Source organism: Bufo bufo, chromosome 1, assembly GCF_905171765.1.
Source record: "Bufo bufo chromosome 1, aBufBuf1.1, whole genome shotgun sequence".
Taxonomy (NCBI): Eukaryota; Metazoa; Chordata; class Amphibia; order Anura; family Bufonidae; genus Bufo; species Bufo bufo.
Genome location: NC_053389.1, coordinates 644,145,497 through 644,169,710, shown reverse-complemented (window position 1 = coordinate 644,169,710; position 24,214 = coordinate 644,145,497). Strand labels below are relative to the sequence as shown.

The window sequence follows — 24,214 nt, the reverse complement described above, 5'->3', positions numbered from 1 at the left end:
GAGCACTTGTTTAACACCACGCCATTTTTTCCTTATAGACAAACCGAGTCATAAGGCAATCCATGACCCACCCACCGCACCCTGGCAAAATCACACCTTTGACAACCCTGCCTCAATGCGTTTATGTAACCACAGTGTTCCTAAAAAAAAAAAAATGTAATCTTGCCAACCATGAGTTAGTGATTTTGAAATGCTGTGATTACAGAATAAGCAATACACATAAAGATCACAGCAGTGAGTAACTCCTAGAGGGGTGGACTACAGTGGCCTCCATGGCAGCATGGGAATCCAGTGTAGTCACTCACTAGCAAGCTAAATATGGCTGAGACTGGTCAAGGGAATACAACGTGTAAAAATCTAGTTCATTAGCAGGTTTAAAGGAATCCCTAATATATTTTACGTTGATATTCCAGTTGGTTATAGACATACATAATCCTGACACATTTTTTATCACCGTACACATCCTGGTTAATTGAGATGAATCACAGCAAGAAATGAGTGTGAGACTCTTGAGGGAGAACATACTTTTTAGACCAAGACAGAAGAATCACAAGTAAATTCTCTGTACATGTAGCTAGCTTTACGCCAGCTTGGGGAGAATGCATGGGTAATATGGCAGTTATTTTAGATTCCATTGAGGAAAAAATGTCTGTGTGTAAAAGTGATGACACACAGTAGTGTAGTAGGGGGCCAAAGCAAATGTATGATTATGAATAGTGGCATTAAGAAATGATTAAATAGGACACCCATAAAAACCAGTAAGTAACCAACATGTCAGGCATTTAGTGTTTTTGTCCTTTTGTATTTTTTTGGTTATATTTTAGTACTTGTATTATATATACTGTATAGAAGACACTATTACTAACAACAACATGTCTGCAAAAGGTAACAGTATTATCATTCTGTGATCTACAGGGGAACATCTGCCGGCTACGTCTCACATTACCTGTCGATGGGGCATCAAAAACAGAACAGAAAGATTTTAACAAGGAAAAGCAATCACATGTAAGTAAAAGGGCAGTAAATAGCTAATTATTAAGGTTGTCCAAATAATTCTAAAATCCGCTTTATGCCACGAAATGCATTGAAATAAAAAAAAATCCTAAACTCACCTGTTTCTTTCCTGCGCTTCTCTCAATAGTTAAAGGTAAAATCACACTTGCCAACTTTTTGGGAAGACACATGGGGGATATTACAAAGAGGAATATACTAAATGTGAGAGGCTTTATTGCCTCACCCATTCATATAGACCCTCTTAACATATACAGAATCCAGACCCCCGTACAAACACCCCTTAATAACTGCCTATAAATGAATACTGATTCTACCCAGAATCCCCTAAACTAATGAAAGCCTGGACCATACATTCTAAATACAAACCACCGACCACCTAATAAATATGGACCACAGACCATACCCAATAAGAATAGAAACCAGATTTTATACCCCTAAAAATGCAGACCTCAGAACCCCTGGACTATATAAAGTTTTGCTATATAAGTTCTTGGGTCTGTATACAAGAAGGACAAGGACTTCTGCAGACCTCTACCAGACATGCCGATACTTACTGCCTGCAGTGGTGGGCTGGGAGAGCAGAGAGGTGCAGAAACTGGAAAAGCGCTTCTTTCACACTAGCGTTTCTATTTTCCGGTATTGAGATCCATCAATGGAGTTCATGATGAATCCATCATTGTATGTTAAAGATAATACAACCAGATCCGTACATACAGGGCCGCTGATAGAAATCATGGGGCCCCGTACAGCATACATGACGGGGCCCCCTTCAGCTCCACCCCCCTGATCCTCCTTCAGCCACACCCCTGGCCCCGCCCTTGGCCCCTCCCCAGACGCCGCCTTCTGTAAGCCCTGTAAGGCTTCATTCAGACGTCCGGATGCGTTTTGCGGATCCGATCCATCTATCAGTGGATCTGTAAAAATCATGCGGACGGTCTGAATGGAGCTTTACAGGGGGTTGATCAATGACAGGGGTGGTAATCAATGACAGGGGGGGTGATCAGGGAGTCTATATGGGGGTGATTCACCACAGTCATTGATCACGCCCCTGTAAGGCTTCATTCAGACGTCCGGATGCGTTTTTGGCGATCCGATCCACTATCAGTGGATCCGTAAAAATCATGCGACATCTGAATGGAGCTTTACAGGGGGGTGAATCAATGACAGGGGGGTAATCAATGACAGGGGGGTGATTCCGGGAGTCTATATGGGGTGATCAGGGGTGATCAGGGGCTAATAAGGGGGTTAATAAGTGACGGGGGGTGTAGTGTAGTGGTGCTTGGTGCTACTTTACAGAGCTACCTGTGTCCTCTGGTGGTCGCTCCAAACAAAGGGGACCACCAGAGGACCAGTAGCAGGTATATTAGACGCTGTTATCAAAACAGCGTCTAATATACCTGTTAGGGGTTAAAAAAAACACATCTCCAGCCTGCCAGCGAACGATCGCCGCTGGCAGGCTGGAGATCAACTCTCTTACCTTCCGTTCCTGTGAGCGCGCGCGCCTGTGTGCGCGCGTTCACAGGAAATCCCGGCTCACGCGAGATGACGCGTATATGCGTCGCTGAGCGCAGGGCTGCCACCTCCGGAACGCGAATCTGCGTACAGCGGTCCGGAGGTGGTTAATTGGTTATGTCGAGGCTGCCCGGGCCCCCCTGCCAGCCGGGCCCGGTACAACTGGGCCAGCTGTACTGGCCTATCAGCGGCCCTGCGTACATAACAGATGCAGATGGTTGTATTATCAGTAACGGAAGCATTTTTGCTGATCCCTGCCGGATCAGGCAAAAACACAAGTGTGAAAGTAGCCGAAGTTATGTCTGGCACCTGGGGGATTTTACAGCTCTTCTGGAAGATATCCCCTTTTTCTGTGATTCCCCTGCACATGTGAATTTTCTGCAGTGGAATTTCGAGCAGGAAAGCAGATTAGATTTTCACAGGAATTCCACAAGAAATACGGCAACAAAATCTACACAATTTAGTGTGGACTTTGCTACTGCAGATTTGCGTCAGATATGATGCAGATTTTCCACTGCAGAAAATCCCACAGCGAACATGCCACATATGGCCATACATTTTGAACTTCATAACAAAGAATTTGCATGAACACTATGCTGCTGGCTAGCTCAATGTCAATTATGGGTATCAGCTCAACATATAAAATGTTTACAAGTTCAAAACACATTCCTCGACTGTGTAACTGCTCTTTAATTGTGATCTGTGGTCACCTAAAGTAGTCCGATGGCTTATATATAATATTACTCATTATTAAAAAAAAAAAATACACGCAGTTCAAAATGGTCAGAGACAATAATGAAGAGGCTATAAAATTAAAGATTTTAGGTATTGTTCAGAAATTTGTATATACAGTAAGCAAGGAACAGTATAAAATAAAAAATAACTAGTACACACCTGTTAAATCCCCTTGCTGCTCTAGTGGACCCATCTCCGGTGCTGGTCCTGCATCACATACACCTTTCTGATGACTGCTACAGCCAATCACTGCCCTTTATGGTCACATGTTGTATATGCGAGCATCAGCGCTGAGGCAATGGTTTTGCTGTAGAGGTCAACAGAATGATGTATGATCATCATCATTGGTCATCATTGCAGGACATCAGGTAATAAGAGCTTGCACCACTGGTGGGGCCTGGGGGACTTAACAGGTTAGTACTAGATATTTTTTATTTTATATTATTCCCTAAATTCCATTTAGACATCTTCTGATAAGTCACTGACACATCAGAACATCAGTGGGTATCCATTAACCTGTGACTCTTACTGAGCACTAGATAGAAAGGTCTACAAAGCTCACCTGTGCCCCGTGGTGCTATGTTCTGGAGATCTTTGGATCTCTTAGTTTAATATCGGAACTGACCCAACTCAGCCAATGTAACTGTATCTGATAGACAAACACTTAAATCATGTACCTGCTGTCACTCTAGAAAGAGCTGATCCTGGATAGGACCCCCTCTCTCAATTAACTTGGCATTTCACAAAAGTGTATAAGAAAACATACTGGACAACCCCTTTAATGAAAATATTGAATCAGTCAATTACATGCAAGCAACTCAATGCATTAAAATCAATTCATTAAAATGTGCAGCTATGATTACTATGTGTTGAAATGCAACATTATATTGGAGAACAAAATGTGATCTTTGTGACGATGGGAGGATTGATCGTGTAAAACAGGTTGGTTAAATATTTAAAAAACAAATTTGGCCTCTTTTAGATCATTGAATCCCGGACTTGTGCCGTCATGTTCTCCATGGACAGCAAGTGACATCAGTGGTTTTTTCATGGACAGTGGGTCTGTGGTGACACCACAAAAGCATGCCCTATTTATGTCTGCGATTACCGATCCCTCATGCACATTTTATAGGCTTTAGGTTGGTGAAAACCATGAAAACATAACACAGATGCCATCCATGTTTGGTCTGTAGTTTTCACAGATCATTATTAGAACATTCTCAGAAACCAATTTTTAACTTAGCAGTGTCCATGGAATACAGATGACAAATGGAGGGCAAAAAATCTGAGACACGGACCAAACACACATCCTTCAGGGACAACTTCACGGAAGAACCACTGACCAACTTGCCATGGATCTCATCATGGACATGGGTGTGTCAAAGAGGCCTATGTCTGCAGAGTTTACAGAGAATGGTGCACAGAGAAAAGCATCTGCCCTCTTACAACAAGAAACTAGGGTTTTCATTTTAATAAACCATATGTACATTATGCTGTGTGGTGCTTGTCCATGCAGCAATCTGATGTAATTTCATTAATGATTGTCTATCAGCTTTGAAAGAGACCCATTAGAACATGCAGTCAGGTGACAAGGACAGTGTGTTAGAGAATGGAGGAATAAACCCAATGGGTGATATATATACCATTAGTGGTTCTTAATACGTATTTTAATTTTTGTGCCCTGGGAGTAGACATTTTTTGGAAACTCATGGCCACAATAATACATGATATCAAGATTATCAGCATTGGCATTGTATAACCTAGAACTTTGTTATGTAAAACAAGACACATACAAGTAGCTCTTTGTTTAATTATTGGCAACATGCTAATGTTTGCTTTTCTGCACAGTTTTCTTCCTGTATAATATTTATGTGTCCTTGCCATTCTGTTTGTTATTTTTGGCAATTATTATGTGAAACACATTACTTCAAAGACAATGGGATAAAAATTCCTAAATAAGAAGTAGACCTTGTAGAGAACAGATGTTATATCATACTGTAGCTTGGCATAAAAATTATATTCCTAAATAAGTATATAATTGTAGCCTGATTCTTTACACTGTTACCTCTCGAATTTCCTAACACCATGTCATGAACCATACTAAAAATAAACTCCCACGTGACGGGGAGACGTGATGACGTAGGTGCAGCTGCGTCGCCCCCTCCTCCTCCTCCACCTCGCCACGGTCTGTTTTACTTGCTGGGCGGAACATGCCTTTGAGCGCTGGAGACGCCACACGCGGACCTGACTTGATGACTACCTGCGGGGGTGCTGAGCTGTAACATCGATTCCTGCTTGGGGCTCCCTGGGGAGGGTGCGCCCGGCTTCTTCTGGATCTGGTCTCCCTGTCTCTCCTTCCTGCCAGCATCTAAGTAGCTCTGAAAACCCCTAGCCTCGTACCTTTTGCCTCCATGTTTAAGCCACCTTGCCTTTCTGCTTTATATTTGCCTCTCCGATCCTCCTACTAACATCCAGGAATTAGTGGCTTTCCGGCTCGTCCACAATTTACACTCTTGCGGCTTCTTGGTGTGGATTCCTCCGAGCCTGACAGTGGATTTGTGATGGTACCGCTTTAATTGAATATGAACTGCTGCTACATTTCTTCTACTGTATGAAGACCGGTGAGATTTGCCCATTCTGGCTTTGTTCTTTTTTCTGCTTCTTTTTTTTCTTTTTTTTTTTTTGCCTTTTGCTGTGGTTTATATCAACGAATAGGACACTGTAGAATCAGATAGAATTAGAGAGAAGGGGGGGGGATAAGAAAACAAAGGGAAAAAAGGGGGAGAGGAGAGAGAGAGAAAAAAAAAAAAGGGCCCTAAGCAAAAAAAAGGCGGTCAGGAGATTACTCTAAAATGGGGCAGAAACCTCCAGAATCAGCAAAAATCTAACAGTTTTTGAAATCCCCTAATGTAATCACAAGAGCAGGAGCTGGTCAAAAAGTGATGTATGATCCTAAAAAACAATGCTGGATCCAGAGTGGAAGATGTGATGGATGAGTACACTCATGATGAGGGGGCAGAGAGAGAGGACATAAACAGCTTGTCTGATGCTGAATCCTCCCAACTAAAAGAAATCTTGGTGGCGGTTAAAAATAATGGATAATTAATACAAGATATTTCAATGCAGCTTGGGGCAATCCAGACTGATGTGATCCTTATAAGGGATGATGTATCAAAGATACGGGACAGAGTTACAACTATAGAAAAATCTGTGGTAGTCCTGGAAAATGAAGCTAAAAAAATTCAAACTGAAATCTCCACTTTGAAAATGGATGTTAACATCTCTAAAAGAAAAGTGGGGGATTTGGAGGACAGGTCAAGGCGATGTAATGTGTGAATCCTAGGCCTACCTGAAGGTACAGAAGAAAAAAGTCCTGCTGAAATGATACAGACTTTAATTCTGGAAAAATTTGGAAAGGAACATTTTTCACCATTGTTTATGGAGGAAAGAGCACATCGGGTTCCAGGGGGTAAACCAATACCTGGAAGGAAGCGACGGGTACTTCTGGTGAAGATCCTTGTCTCACAAGACAGGGATATGATTTTGAGAAGGGCCAGGGAGTGCCCTCCTATCTTGTTTAATGGGAGTAAATTGTCCTATTTTCCTGATTTTTCTAAAGAGATTCGAGAAAAGAGACACAGCTTCATGGTGGTTGAGAAACGGCTGCAAGAAAGGGACATTAAGTACTCATTTGTTTATCCAGCTAAATTTCAGATAATTTACAATTGGGAAACTCATTTTTTTGACACCTCTGACCATGTGACAGATTGGCTTGATCAGAATAATATTTAAGCAGTTGTTTTCTTTGTTTTATTGTGGTAGTGGTGGGGTTGGAGGAGAAGGGGAGGGTGGTCTTAGTTGAGAGATCTTATGCAGTAATGTGGCGGATCAAGAGGATTGGGGGGGGGGGAATGGGATGGATTGCGATGTGTTTCCTAGGAGGAGGGGATGGGGGATGGAGATGGGGATTTGTTGCTTTTGGGATTGGGAATCTATTGGCTGATTTGATGTCCAATCGATTCAAACTTCAACCTGGAATGTGAGGGCTTGGGTGATAAGTTAAAAAGACAGGCTTTTTTTTATTTTGTCGAGAGACACTTACCAGCGATTGTTTGCCTAGTGGAGACCCACTTCACTGAAGAGACGGCTATGCTGTTCGGTAGAGGATGGGCCCTGCCGACCTATCATTCCACTTTTTCTAGTTATTCTAGAGGAGTTACAGTTTTAGAAGTAAAGAAGTCGACAGGCACTCTATATCTGGTTTTTATAGGATATTTATTTATTGATTGTTTTTAAAAAAAAGTTTTGTTTTGTAAAATATTTATTTGTATAATAAAATAAGAATGTTTTAAAAGACTGTTAGTTGGTTGTTTTCAGTGATGGGGTGTTGTGCTGGGATTGTCACCCGGATGGTGTAGAGGGGGGTGGGGGGATAGTGAGGTAGAGATGTGTCTATTCGATATTTAAATCGATGGGAGTGGGTATTCGATATATAATCGATGGGAAAAATTATATAATAATCGATGGGAAAAAATTGATCAGTGAGAAAATATATATAGTCAAACAAGGATATAAATCGATAGAGAAAAATATATATAATCGATAAGATGAATGAATGTATTCGATGAGCATTAATGTTCAATGAAAAATCACACAGGATATAGTGATGAAGGATAATCGATAGTAATAGTTGAAAAAATGGTCGATAATATAAGTCATTAAAACGGCCACTGATGAAGAGGTAGGAACACCTCGAAACGCGTATGGCAACTTGGTATCATCCTTACGACTACCCACCAATACCTACGCTTTTGCTAAAAGGACTTCGGATCATCGCAACAATACACGAAATTCTATACGACAATCTATACGAGAATTTCTTTACGAAAAAAGAGCACAAAGATAAAGATACAAGCTGAACGGCAACCAACCACGTGCTAGATCACGTGAGACGCCAACCCGGCAGGAAAGAGCGCGTAACACACAACGTGGACGAGCAAACCGCCAGGAGGATCATGCCGGCTACTGCTTCACCAATACAGGAACAACTCGGACCGCGGGGTGAGTACAACAATTGCTGTGTGGGACGCCACCAGCAAGAAATATCACAAAGTGAATATTGTACAAAATACCCTTGACGGCAGACGATATCACCTGTATTTACGTGCAAATCCGGTACCTGAAAATAACAGGTACCGGACAACAACATTGGACTAACTTAAAAACCATTTTAGCTTTATATATACAGATTTATATACACTACGTTTATTTATACAGCCTTTTATTTTTACCTTCATTCATTTTTTATCTTGGACAATCATCATTGTATTTCTTGGATATCTTAGACTATTTTTACTATAATTCTATATTTTTACATTTTTTTCATATTTGTACACCTTCAAGACTTTTAATGACTTATATTATCGACCATTTTTTCAACTATTACTATCGATTATCCTTCATCACTATATCCTGTGTGATTTTTCATTGAACATTAATGCTCATCGAATACATTCATTTATCTTATCGATTATATATATTTTTCTCTATCGATTTATATCCTTGTTTGACTATATATATTTTCTCACTGATCAATTTTTTCCCATCGATTATTATATAATTTTTCCTATATAATTTTTCCCATCGATTATATATCGAAAACCCACTCCCATCGATTTAAATATCGAATAGACACATCTCTACCTCACTATCCCCCCACCCCCCTCTACACCATCCGGGTGACAATCCCAGCACAACACCCCATCACTGAAAACAACCAACTAACAGTCTTTTAAAACATTCTTATTTTATTATACAAATAAATATTTTACAAACAAAACTTTTTTTGAAAAACAATCAATAAATAAATATCCTATAAAAACCAGATATAGAGTGCCTGTCGACTTCTTTACTTCTATCATCTCTATACCCATCAGTGGTTAGGTGAACCACTCCAGACAAGAGCACCACACCAGGGAGTAATCTGGGAGAGCCACTATTACTCTTGTACAGTTACAGTTTTAATCCATAAGGGAATGGATTTTGTCTGCTAAGCATCATCTATTGATAAGCAGGGGAGATTTGTTTTTCTTTATGGAAAGCTTGTTGGAAGATTATGTATTTTGGCCTTTATTTATATTCCTCCACCTTTCTCTCTCTATGTACTTAATTGTTTGCTAACATTTATGGAACAATGGCTTGAATATCCCTTTCTAGTTAATGGGGATTTCAATTGTTTCAATTTATTAATCCAGATATAGATAGGATTTCAATGGAGGCGATACCAATATTTCCTGTTTCAAGGGTGGCCCCTTGGCAAGATTTTGTCAAGGAATCAGTTTTGTTGATGTATGGGGTGTTTAGGGAAGGGGAAAAGAGTGTTCTCTTGTGTAAGCAAATCTGGAAATTCCATGTCCAGGATAGATCTGGCTCTAATAAATTAAAAACCATCTTAGATGTATAAAGCGATGATATATGATGCCAGGGGCTCTATCGGATCATGTACCGTACTCGCTGGGAGGTATCCATGACAGATAATAAATATAGGGTAAGACCCCCATTTAGATTAAATCCGCATTGGATTTCCGTAATGGATAATCATAAAAAGATTGAACAGGAGATTGGCCGTTTTTCAGGATACTAATTATAATCAGTAAAATTCAATTAGTATGGGATGCATTCAAGGCCTTTATGAGGGGGTTATTTATTAGCAACATTTCCAACTTAAGAAAGGGGTATGGTATGAAAGAGAGGAAATTAAAAGATGCAGAAGCAGGCGTCATGAAGGAATTTTCTAGGAATAAAACAGAGGAAAATAGGAAAAGCATGCAGCATGCAAGCCAGGAGTATTCTGACTTCTTATTGGATAAGGTCCAGCAGAGGCTTTTTTTAAGGGACAAAAATATTTTGCTGAATCAGGCCGTCCAGAGAAATTGTTGGCCAGGGTGATTTCGAATCAGGATCCAAAAAAAGAGATAATAAGCATTCGTTCATCCGGAGGTAGAATTATTGAAGATTAAGATAGCATAAAAAAAATTTTTGTCAAGCACTTTACGGATTTATATAAATCAGATACTAATATCCCAGATGAAGTGATGGATTCATATTTAGAGTTCATCTCTCTTCCAGTCCTTACGGATACTCAAAGAGAATTTCTGGATATTGATTTCTCCCTACAGGAGCTAGAGGCTGCAATAAAAGCCTGTTCGAGAAATTCCTCCCCTGGTTTAGATGGATTCCCATATGAATTTTATCGTAAATATAAGGAGGTTATTCTCCCATGTTTATTGAGGGTATTTGCTGAATCATTGGAGGATGGTAACCTTCCTGAATCAATGACAGAAGCTGTGATAACACTAATTTTAAAGAAGGGCAAGGATCCGCTAGATATGGGGTCCTATAGAACGATATCTTTGTTAAATGCGGATGTGAAGCTTCTCTCAAGGGTTTTGGCTACAAGGCTTTCCAAGGTTATTACATCAATTATACATGCTGATCAGAATGGCTTTATTCAGAATAAAGGTACCCATTATAATCTGCATTGCTTGTTTGCAAATATACAATCCTCCGGGGGGTTTCTCATTCCATCCTGTCTCTTGATGCCTCGAAGGCCTTTGATAGGGTGGAGATTTCTCTGGAAGGTTTTAGAAAATAAAGGATTTTGCCGATAGGTTCATAAGTATGATTAAGCTTTTGTATAAGTCCCCTAAGGCGAGTTTGAATATTAATGGGAGCTTGACATATAGCTTAATACTGAATAGGGGTACCCGTTAAGGGTGCCCACTTTTTCCTCTACTATTTGATATTTATATTGAGCCTCTTGCGGCTAGGATAAGGCAAGATTCTAGTATTGAAGAGTTTGGGATATCAGGAATAGAGGATCGCATCTCGTTATATGCAGACGATGTGTTATTTTATATACATAATACTAATATTACACTCCCAATAATTATTCAAATAGTTAATTCTTTTGGTGACGTTTCGGGTCTTGATATTAATTGGGCAAAAACTACGCTTATGCCTGTAGACAGATTTGAGTTCCACAATGAGGGGTCTTTGAGTACGTTAAAAACTTCGGATTCTTTTGAATATTTGGGCATGATGATATCACCTAAGGTCAAAGATTATCTGCACCTGAGCCGATAGAATATTCCTATTTAAGATGGTGATTTTACCCCAGCTCCTCTATATTCTTAGGAATTCCCCAATATGGATTGAGGATTTTTAAACTAATGGAGAGAATTATTAATGACCTACTCTGGGGAAGGAAGCGTGTAAGACTCAAAGTGCAATATCTCTATAAGCCGATAGAGCAGGGAGGGCTGAATCTTCCATATTTTAAGGGCTATTTTATATCTGCACAGTTATGGCTCTACTGCAAATGGAAGAAAAGTCCACTATATAGTACCTTGGTTAGTAGCTGTGCGCCACTGTTTCCCTGCTTTCCACCGTGATCCCAGGTGCCGCACTCAGCGGTGATCTATGGTCAGTGCTTCCCATTCACCGCTGCAGTCCTGGGCTCTGTCTGTGTTGGTGCTGTGGTTCTGGGATCCGCTCCACAGTTTCCTCTCAGCCCTGGCCACAGCATACTTGCTGTTTGTTTTCTGCAGCACTTCCTTAAGGGCCGGAGTACGTCTCTTCCTGTGCTTTATGGGTTAGGTCATGTGACCTTGCTGACCAATGCTAGTCCTCCTGCGCATATATAAAAGGCTCAGCCTCATTACCAGATGCCTCAGTGTCAAGGTCCTTGTGCTCTGCTAAGGCTCCTGATAACCACTTGTGTTCCTGTGTTCCTGACTCATATTTGTTTTATTGGATTCTGCTACCTGTCTGATCCCTGCCTGCTAGCCTTGACTCTCCTGTTGCCGATCCGGATTGCCTGACTATGCCTGTACTTCTGGTACCTCCTGGACCAGCTGCCTCGTGTGCCTATCCTCCTCAAGAGGTAGCGACCTGGTGTCCCCCTTGGGAAAGTCTATCCCCACCATCAGGGGTACTGTGAAGAATTGAGGGGTTCACTTAGACAACGCCCTTAGAGGAGGTAGGAAATGTGGCACGGTGGGCTCACACCCACTGGTTCGTGATACATATGATAGCATGTTTACCTTATTGGAATCTGGGCAATTATTTAATATAAAAACGGGATTATAGAGAGGCTGGGAAATTGTTTACCAAGTCCTGGTGTACTATTAGAGGATGGTTGGGAATAAAGGGATCTTTATGTTGTACCCCTCTTTGGCATAATTATTATTTTTAGGTGTTAGATGAACTGGTAGGGGATCAGTATTGGCAAATATGTTGCACAGTTGGTGAGAAATGGAGATGTACTTTCATTTTTGGAGTTAGTACAGAGAGATAATATAACTAATCTATCTTGGTTTAGATATCTTCAGTTGCAGTCGGCACTTTCTAGTGTTAAAGAAAAAGTTGCCAGTATGGCTTAATAAATGTGGGTTGAGAAATACTTCTAATTGTCCACGGTGTGCCTCACCTAGGGCTGATTATTTGCATATGTTCTGGTTCTGTACAGAACTAAAAGAATACTGGGGTGCAGTTAAACTTTATTACCCAAAAATTGGAAGTAGCGATTCCTTTAAGGGTAGAATGTTGGATTTTGGGTAACCTCTCCAAGATAAATTGCCATAAATATAAATATAAAAAGATTCTTCTGATAAAAATGTTTTTGGCAAGACTGGTTACACAGGTCTGGTTTTTACGAAATACTTCAAATCTGGTTATATGGTTAAACTTGGTCAAAAAGACTAAAAGATATGAGAAGGTGCTATATAAACAAAGAAATATAGAGGAAAAATGGACTATGATATGGGGTGTGTGGAAATTCTAATATTCCTGGCCTTAACTCCTCCTCCTTAGGGAGACGCATCGCAAGGGGAGGGAGGGTACTGCGGGGTTGGTTTTAAAAGGAAGAAAAGTAATAATGATTTTGGTATAGATTTGTATAGAAAATAATTGTTTGATTCTCAATAAAAAACAAAAACAAATAAACTCTCACAAACCCAGTGAGGAGGATCACAAAGGAACCTTTTGGAAAGAAGCCAGAGAGCTTGATTATATTTTATAAATGGAGTGGGTGCTGACAACTGATATTAATACAACACTGGTACTGTTATTTAAAGGATTAATAATTAACTTGCATGGATGCTAAAATAAATCCAGCCATCAAAACACACATTTATTCACTTCTAAACCGATACACAAATTAGAAAGTATGCACGCGTGTATCTCATGTAATTTATTCTGTATTACTATGTTTTCTCGCTCCTCTCTCTTATCATACCATGCATTATGAAAAGAAAGAGATGCAGACGAGCGCTTAACAAGCTCTGGTTCTAATGCCACCAGATGTAAGGCAGCTATCCTATAAGTCAATATTCAACCCGTTAAATAGGCCCTGAGACATGAAATAATCCAGCACCTCATCTGCAGACAGCTGTTTCGGGTGATTGTCCCTCATCAATGCAGAGCAGAGAGTACTGGCTTAACTGGGTGAGAGGCCTAAGTCAGGATTTGGGGGATATTACCCCCCCAAATCCTGACGTGTGCTCTTCTCATGTTTTGCGGCCCTATTGAAGTGAATGGGTCCGCATCCGAGCTTAAAAAAAAATGCAGACCCAAACAACTGTTGTGTGCATAAGCCCTTTGAAGGACATATCACATAGGAGAAAAATGACAGAAAACACATGTTTGAGAGGGATAGAGAAAACATGCTAAGAAACATGAAATAGGAAAGCATCTGAAGAGAGGGAATGTCCAGAACAAGTACCGGTAAATGTAAAAAAAAAAAAAAGTTTTCATAGTGCTTTGTAATTGAAATAACAGCACAATACTGAGGCTCCTGAATGGCATTTAGTGACTTGTTTTTGTATACATCCGTGAATCAGAGATCATGTTCCCAGGGAAGCAGGAAAAACACGTCATCAGAAAGCTCTTATCAGTATAGCCGCCTGCAGCTGCTAAATGAAGGCTAAATACACTACAGTATATGGATAATTTATCAACGGTTTATCAGAAAGTTAAAATCTTGTTCTTTCCAGTGTGGGAACAAAATTCAGGCCATGAGTTGGTGTGAAGGGAAAATGTATAATTTAATAATGGTATTTCTTCTGCGAATGCTCTTCTTCAGTTTATATACCAAAGCTGTACTGTCTTTGCAAATGATTCCGATTACTTCCGCACAGAATGCATGACATCCTAAAATTCTGTGCTTCATTACTGCAGAGATGAATAGATCAGCACTATGTATACTGCTAGCAATGATTTATCATAATATAGTATATACACTCCTCTAAATTAAAATTGCAGCACCAAGGACAAGCCAAAAGGTTATACAAATCGAGGAAGTAGCAGGTATCACTAAGATCTGCAAACTATCAAATTTTTAAGCACCTAGCTCCAATCTGTGGCATATGGGAGAGTCATAAAAGCCAGATTGAGTGCACCGTTTTTTTAGGCACATGATACTTGAAAAATAGGATCAAGTCATGTGGGATGATTGTGTGATGTCTTCTGTTTGTCGACATTTCCAGTTATCACCAAACTGAGAGGGACAGAATCCTTGAACTGAGAGTCCTTAGTTTATTACTCCAGCAGATCCTGGTGGTTGGGAGAACAACAAAGTACTGTAATGATAGCAAGAGGTTCACAGAGGTGAACCTATGTATGCATGAATCACCCGATTAGAAGAATAATGTGTAGTAATCCATTCTGTACTACAAGTAAAATTGGACATCACATCTCAAGCCTAGGGCGACAGTGTCTACACAAATCATCAGAAGACGTTTGCATGACAATGGGCTACAAGCCAGATATCCAGCTATAGATGTCCCATTGACACCATGCCACTGCTCTCAAATGCTATCACGTTGAACAGCAAGATAGCAATGAAGGCTGGAATGGAGCTCTATCCTCTTCAATGATGAGTCCCGCATTTGTCTCGGATACAATAAGAGGCAGAGATTGGTCTAGAAAACACGTGGCCAACGCAACAAGAGAACATCACACTGGTCCTACTCCTGGGATTATGGTGTGGGGTGGCGTTGTGTAACCGGGCCCCTCTAGTCTTCATGTCAGGTGCACTAACATCTTGGCGTTACATTGATTTAGTTGTGGAACCAATGATACGGCCATTTCACCAAAATGTCCCAGGAGCTGCCAGCAGTGGATCTTGTGCATTCAGTGAGGCAGAACATTCCTCAGACAACTATTAATAACCTCACTGTTAGCATGCTAAGGCATGTATGTGCATGCATTTCTGCTTGTGATGCTCAAACTCAATACAGAATAAATGATTTTTTTGGTGAGCACAGAGAAGGTTGCAGAGATGTTTTGAATATTTTTTTTATTTTATTTTTTGTCATTTGCTGATTACTCACATGTCTATCAATCCTGTGATTTCCATAATTCCACGACTTTACCTTCTTGGTGTTGCAATTTCAATGTTCAGGAGTGTATAAAAACATTATTACTATTACTGATAATGATATGATTACTGCCAGGAGTCCTTAGTCAGTTCTCACCACTGATTGAGAAAAGACAATGGGGCAAACCTGAACAAATTTAAGGTTTGATTTCTTTGTTTGATTCTCTAACAAAACCCAGGTTACTCATTTGATGGTCTCCATGAAACACAATTAATTAGCTAGTCTTCATGAGGGGTACAACTGAATAATTTGGTCTCCAGGTAACCCAGTCTACACTGAAGCTTCTACCTATGGTACACAGAGTTGTACATGTCACTATCCCTATTGGCCCCCCTAATAACTAAAAGCCTCCTATGGGTCAACCCCACTTAGGCTGGCAATGCTCTTAGCCTATACCACTTCAGAACTGCATTGCACAGTGAGCCTGCAAATCCCCTATTTTCACAGTTAGCCCCCATCCAGTCTGAGTAGTGATTGTTTAGTTAGCTTACTGTCTGCTTTCCTGATGACTTGGTCTTGCATGGTAGAACCATATTACTGCACCATTCAGAGGTTCACCTCAGAGGCAGGGAACCTTTCACATAGTTTTCTGCAGATCACTATCGTACCTCCTTCCCTCAATTTGCCTCTGCAGAATGTTAACCTTTCTTAGGCTCTAGATGCGCCATGCTCCTAAATGGTGGAATAGACTTTTGGCCCGATTGTCAACAATAGGCACAATGCAATGAATTTACAAGCTTTCTGCTATTGGTGTCAAACCTTCCCTTTTATCATTATACATTTTTACCACCATGCACATTTTTCAATTACCGTAGGTTTTTCAAAATAGGTTCATTGGACTACTCAATACTCTAGTAGTTGCCAAGAGTACTATCATTCTTTGAGTGAACCACTGCAGCCTATCACTTCATCACCCAGGAGGATATTGTGACCTGCCATCCGGACAGCTTGCAAAACAAGGGCATCCAAAAAAACATAATACAATATATATATACGTGTGTGTGTGTGTGTGTGTGTATATATATATATATATATATATATATATATATATATATACACACACACACACATATATATATATACACATACCTGTATATATACTTACTTACACAAAGCAAAATCAAATAAACTTATGAAACGTCTCTAAGGCTATGTTCACATCTCCAGCAAGTAAATCCAGTAAGTCTGTTACAACAGAGGGACAGACTACCAATTAAAGAATCAGATAACCATTGTAAATAACACAACTGCAGTCCATATGCTGTGGTGAGTACACAGTTCACCCTCCTTACTGGAGTAAAAGTATATTACTGTCACATAAACATGGTGTGTGTAGGTACATGGCAAAGTATTTTGATCTAATAAAGGGCTTCTGTCACCCCACTAAACCGTTTTTTTTTTTTTTTTTTTTTGTTTACTAATAATCCCTACACTGCGATTTATGCATACATAAGTTAAATAATCATTTCTGTTCAGTAGAATTTGCTAAAAAGCAATTTTTAAAATATGCAAATTACCTTGCTACTAGCAAGTAGGGCGGCTACTTGCTGTTAGCAGCCGCATCCTCCGACCCTAATGACGCCCCCTCCGCATTGTGATTGACAGGGCCAGGGAACGGAATCGTTCTCTGCTGGCCCTGCCTGTTAGCATTCAAAATCTGGCGCCTGCGCCGCGGCCGTACCTATCTTCAATCTGCGCAGGCGCACTGAGAGACGGCCACTCGCTCAGCCGCTCCATCCTCAATGCGCCTGCGCCGATGACGTCACATCTACACCCGGCGCAGGCGCATTGAGGAAAGAGCGGCCGCCTCTCAGTGCGCCTGCGCAGATTAAAGATGCGTACGGCCGCAGCGCAGGCGCCAGATTTTGAATGCTAACAGGCAGGGCCAGCAGAGAACGATTCCGTTCCCTGGCCCTGTCAATCACAATGCGGAGGGGGCGTCATTAGGGTCGGAGGATGCGGCTGCTACCAGCAAGGTAATTTGCATATTTTAAAAATCGCTTTTTAGCAAATTCTACAGAACAGAAATGATTATTTAACTTATGTATGCATAAATCGCAGTGTAGGGATTATTAGTAAACAAAAAAAACAAAACGGTTTAGTGGGCTGACAGAAGCCCTTTAATGCTATCAATTTGCCTTTTCTGCCTTCATCTACATAGTGGGATAATCATCCACTGGAATAAACTAGAATTTGTTCTGACATGGTTAAGACATTTACTTATTTTTTTTGCAAACATCTGAGCGTGTTTTCGGCAATGTCCATTGATGCTTTTGTAGTAAATGGGATTGACATCTCATTGACACCATGAATGCAAAACAACTTGAAAACTGCATGTACAGCCACTATGCAGTTTTCATAGGATCAGTTTTTTATAGGAGCAGTTCTAGTGACAATTTATTTGAACAGTGTCTTTAAAAACACAGTAATATATTAACATAGTAACATAGTAACATAGTACATAAGGCCGAAAAAAGACATTTGTCCATCCAGTTCGGCCTGTTATCCTGCAAGTTGATCCAGAGGAAGGCAAAAAAACCCTGTGAGGTAAAAGCCAATTTTCCTCACTTTAGGGGAATAAAAAATTCCTTCCCGACTCCAATCAGGCAATCAGACTAACTCCCTGGATCAACGACCCCTCTCTAGTAGCTATAGCCTGTAATATTATTACGCTCTAGAAACACATCCAGGCCCCTCTTGAATTCCTTTATTGTACTCACCATCACCACCTCCTCAGGCAGAGAGTTCCATAGTCTCACTGCTCTTACCGTAAAGAATCCTTTTCTATGTTTGTGTACAAACCTTCTTTCCTCCAAACGCAGAGGATGTCCCCTCGTCACAGTCACAGTCCTGGGGATAAATAGATGATGGGATAGATCTCTGTACTGACCCCTGATATATTTATACATAGTAATTAGATCTCCCCTCAGTCGTCTTTTTTCTAACGTGAATAACCCTAATTTTGATAATCTTTCAGGGTATTGTAGTTGCCCCATTCCAGTGATTACTTTAGTTGCCCTCCTCTGAACCCTCTGCAGCTCTGCTATGTCTGCCTTGTTCACAGGAGCCCAGAACTGTACACAGTACTCCATGTGTGGTCTGACTAATGATTTGTAAAGTAGTAGGAATATGTTCTCATCACGGGCATCTATGCCCCTTTTGATGCAACCCATTATCTTATTGGCCTTGGCAGCAGCTGCCTGACACTGTTTTTTGCAGCTTAGTTTGCTGTTTATTAAAATTCCTAGATCCTTTTCCATGTCATATTGCTTATGTTTTTATAGTAGCAGACTTCGTCTGTGCACTCTTGGTGCCATTTTGTGGCCAAATCCAAAGGGCATAAATATAGAAAGTTCACTAAAAGCAAAGAACGGCAAACAGGAAAATATTTTAGATCATAAATTAAGTTTATAGAGATAAAACTAGAGATTAATGAGTTGATTCTATATAAATCAAATATGTTACGAATTTCCTAAAAGATTCTAATTTTGGCAAATCTAAAATTTTTCTGATTCATCTTGCGCAAATTGCTCAAAGTGGCAGACACCATTATGAAGATCAGAAGACCTCAACCACCAAAAAAGGAAAAGATTTTTAACAGTTTTTTTATGGAAAAAAATCTGAAAGTGCAGTGTGTAATTAAACAGGCTGTTTATAACCACCGGCTGCCATGCTTTACCCATATCTGTTACTGTCACTTGAAATCGGTTTGGATACAGTCTTAGGAGAGACTGAACTCATTGAACTTGATAGCTGATTCGACCAAGTTGGACCCAAAAGTACTTTTGTGAAATTCGCTCATCTCGAGATACCATCAAATCATTAAAAGCGTTTTACGAGATTTAAATACTGATGACCTATCCTCTGATCAGTGAGGGTCTAACACCTGGGGCCCCCGCCCATCAGCTGTTTGAGAAAGCATCAGGGCTCCTGTTAGTGCTGCAACCTTCTCTGTGCTCACCAAGCACAACGTTGTAGGTTTGATAGCAGCTGTGCTTGGTATCGCAGTTCAACCCCATTCACTTATATGGGACTGAACTGCGCCAAGGCCACATGACCAATGAAATTGTCATCACTCGGCCTAGGGAAAGCTGTGAGAAGGCCGCGGTGCTACTGTGAGTGAAGCTGCCTTCTCAAAAAGCTGATTGGCATGGGTCCCGGGTGTTGGACCCCCACCAATTAGATTCTGATGACCTATCCAGAGGATCATCTTGGAAAACCCCTTTTAATATGTACTTTAATTTTTTACTATGGACAGACTTAGTCTGCATTGAATCTCATCATAGCAGTAAATTAAACCCTTGAAGAGAATTTGGCAAGATGAGGTCCAAGCAGAGAGAGACACTTTAATTAAATACTTAGAAGATATATCTTTTGCATGCAATAGGCTGATAATGTTCAACTGGCTTCTAGTGAAGTAGAAGTTAAACATGAAGCAATGACTGGAATGTTAATTGATATTGAGGTCTAGGCATATAGTCATATTAGGATGATTTGTTCTAAGGACTGAATCACAACTAGCTCTGACCAGCTGTAGGCACTTTAATGTCCATGTGTAAGATAGTTGAAAACTGTTTGCGTTAGAATCAACTGTAAAGCATTAAAAACAGCAACACCCTGTGATGGAGATCTGCCATGTGCTTACTGGAGTGCAGGAAAGTAGTAGCTAAAATAATAAAACTAGATCTCTTTGGCAATAGGTGACTTGTAAGGAGCACAAAAATTCTGACCAAGTACTTAGGATAAGCCAACAGTGGTCGTTGAGGACACCGATCAGTTGAATGAACGGGCTGCAATACAAAAACAGCCACTTGTGTATGGACATTAATGGGTCAGTACTGCCGTCATAAGGCCATACATTCTGCTGATTACTGGAGGTCCCAGAGGTGGCACTCCGTGATCATGCATTTATTTTTCAATGTAAAATCATGGAACACTCCTTTGATTATTAGCACTGTTATATGTGACAAATGTACTAACATATCCAAAATCATATGAAGTCAACTGCACCTATGGCCAACCTCATAGTATTCATTCATTGGAATGGTACAGATACACAAACCCACCAGCAAAACCAAGGTAAGTTGTCAAGCCAATTGTCAGTGCTTCTGTGGCCAAAGGTCCTTTAACATGGCCAGATTTCTGTTGGTAGTTGATGCAGATTGACAATATAGCAAGCTGATTGGTGCTAGGTTAAGGACCTTCACAAAGCAGAGCCATTTGTATACACTGTTTTCGGCAGCACATCCTGTGTTAACACAAGGCAATGTGTTGCTGACAAAAGATCGTTTTTATGATAGCATCAAAGATTCAATTAGCTAAATGATGGACATATTACAGGGGCCCTGTGATCAGGAACGAACTTCCCTTTGGCTTGTGTGAAAGGGCCCACACACCCCCGACATCGACCATATCTCCGAGGTCATTTACTGGGAGCAGAATGCCTCCTCCCCCATGCAGAAATCTTGCGGGAACCATTTGGTTGCTATGGCAACCCGGGGCCTTTTGAAGGCTTCAAGGCCTGTCATAGTTAAGTTCCTATTAAGCCCTGCCTCATCGGGGAGCACAGCAGAGAAACAGAGTAAGCAGTTGTTTTATACATGTATTACTTTAATTAACCCACTAATGACCAGACTTGAAAAGGTCTTAATGACCATAAAAATGTTTTTCGTATTTGCATCTCTGCATTTCAGCCGCTATAACTTGTTTTAATTTTTCATTGACTTGGCTATCTAATGCCTTGTTTTATGCAGGAGAAATAGTATTTTTGTTTGGCATTTTTTGGGAGTTCATATAAAGGAAAAAAAATATTTTGGAAGTTTTTTTTTTAATTAACATTTAGAGGGGTTCTCTGAGATTTACATATTGATGAGCTATTCTCATATGTCATCAATGTGTTATCGGCAGAGGTCCAACTCCCAGCACCCGCCGATCAGCAGTGATGAACGGAAGGGGTAATATTCGAATTTGCGACATTTCGCAAATATTTGGGCGAATATTCGTCATATATTCGCGAATTCGAGAATTCGTGATCTCCAGTCATTATTTTCTTGACTGTGAAAATCGGTAATCGGAAAATTCACAATAAAAATTTGTGATATGAAAATTCGCAATCAACACTACTCCTAAAGTCAAAGATATTGCAGCCTTCTCATTGGCCCACAAGCAAGAAGGAGTGAGGGATCATGGGTACTGATGAAAAAAAAAATCTAGAATATTCGCGATTACGAAGATATAGCACTATATTCTAGATATTCGCGAATTCTCGAAGTACCAATATTCGTGATAAAAATTTGCAATTAGAATATTTGTGAACACTACCGTTTGAGGAAGCCATGGGGCTCACTAGAGCTCTGGTGTGCACTGTGGCCTACTCACAGTATTCCAGATCAGCCCTATTCACTTGAATAAGACTGAGCTGCGCCTAGGCCATGTGACCAATGAACGTGATGTCTAGGAAGAAGCCAAAGCTCTTAAGGAGCAACAGTATCTCCTTGTACAGCTGATCAGCGGAAGTCCTGGGAGTCGGACCCCCAACCATCTGACACTGATGACCTTTCCTGAGCATAGGCCACCAATATGTAAATCCCGGAAAAAACTTGTAATGTGTGCACAATAAAATGTGTTTTATACTAAATAATTTTGTTTTTGTTTTTTGAAGTTTAATTTCTTATTACATGACTGCATTTTTTAAACAATCCTATCATGAGAGTAGATGTATTAGCATACTCCTGTATCCTAATATATTATGTTCTGTGTCTCTATGACACAGCCTGCTGCTAGGGCAACACAGAGTGTGCCCTCTGGTGTCCTTTGTAGGTCATTAGGGTTGACTGCAAATGGTTCCCGCAGTCTCCAATCAGGTCACTGGGAAACCCAGTGACCCAATTGTAGGGAGGTGTCCTTAAAGGGTTAACAGCCAAGACTGGGGCTTCTTCTGACCCCAGCTGTGAAGAAGCAGCCTGTGCTAAAAACCGCAGCTGTTAGTAACATCCTGTTCTTAGCACAGGAGTGGCCTGGAGCTTCTAACTCCCCAGTACTACAGTGATACCAAAAGACAACACCGTGAAAGTGAAAAGACACAGGGTGGTCCTTAAGAGGTTAAGAGAGCTTGAGGGAAAAGATGCATCCTATTTGGGCCTTCAGAATGCAGCGTTGCTTTGTTTTTTTTCCCTCCACTTTTCATGGCATCACCCTGATGCTTCACATATTACATTTCAGAAGAAACCAGTAGCACAACTACAACTATGTCTACCCCTGAGGCTATTACAGACACTTAGTTATGGAAGTGCCTCTTACTCCAGGTAGCACCATCAACCTTTCAGGATTAGTTTTAAGGGTGTAGAATTATACAATGTTTTGCTTTTCACTGTTTGCTTACCAACTGTCTAAAATAAATAACATTTGCGACATTTTCTAAAAATCTGTGATTGTAAGCCCTCACGGGCAGGGCCCTCTCTCCTTCTGTACCAGTCTGTAACTCGTCTTGTTCCTGCTTAGTGCACTTGTCTGTATTATGTATGTGCACTCCTTATCATATGTACAGAGCTATGGAATGAATGGCGCTTTAATAATAAATAATAATAATAATAAAACAGGAAACAAGCTTTGTTCATCATAAAATTAGCTGTTGTTTAAATAAAGTTATTATGTAAAAAAAAATGTTTTTTTTTAAATGTAGGTGACTTTTAAAAAATCCTCATGTCACTATATTTTTCTTTATTCTAAAATCAGGCTGTTTTCACAGTGGCCACTAAGCTTAGTAATATGTTGAGGCTTCCAGTTCTGTAGAGATCACTTTTCAGTAGGCATCACAGACAGGATTACAATGACAGATATCACCTCTGCATAAGTAACATGGGATCTACCATTCACAATAGGTGATGTCACAGTTTATCTACCCCCTTGTACTGTGACCTAGGCACAGGTCACAGAGCATGCCTATAAAATTCTCCCATACAAATCAATAAATTCCTTCAAGACCATACAACAGCGCATGAAAGATGGCTGCCGCATAGTCTTGTGTAGAATGAAACAAAAAGCAAAAAATATTACCAAAGGATAAGTGACATTTGTGGTTTTAATTTGCAAAAATATTATAGGTGACACATCCTCTTTAAAGCAGTCAGGAATATACAGTCAGGTCCATAAATATTGGAACATTGACACAATTCTAACATTTTTGGCTCTATACACCACTACAATGGATTTGAAATGAAACTAACAAGATGTGCTTTAACTGTTGTAATTCCTACACCGTTCACCTGATTTGGATGTAAATACCCTCAAAATAAAGCTGACAGTCTGCAGGTAAAGCAGATCTTGTTCGTTTCATTTCAAATCCATTGTGGTGGTGTATAGAGCCAAAAATGTTAGAATTGTGTCGATGTCCCAATATTTATGGACCTGACTGTATACTGTATTAATTCAATGACATAAGTTGCCAACAGTCCCGAATTGCAGGCACTCTCCCTAATTTTCAGAAACTGTCCCTGCAAATTCAGGTTGTCCCA

The 24,214-nt window shown here is 40.3% G+C and overlaps 1 protein-coding gene across 2 annotated transcripts in view; it reads left to right on the top strand.

The window, feature by feature from the left end:
- The window catches only part of LOC120985766 (myocardial zonula adherens protein), a 132,879-nt gene that overhangs the window by 41,243 nt on the left and 67,422 nt on the right, over nucleotides 1-24,214 (top strand). For both annotated transcript variants that reach the window (XM_040413889.1, XM_040413891.1), the window contains one exon: nucleotides 916-1,005. In XM_040413889.1, the coding sequence (XP_040269823.1) occupies nucleotides 916-1,005 (90 nt within the window). The remainder of the gene's footprint in view (nucleotides 1-915; nucleotides 1,006-24,214) is intronic.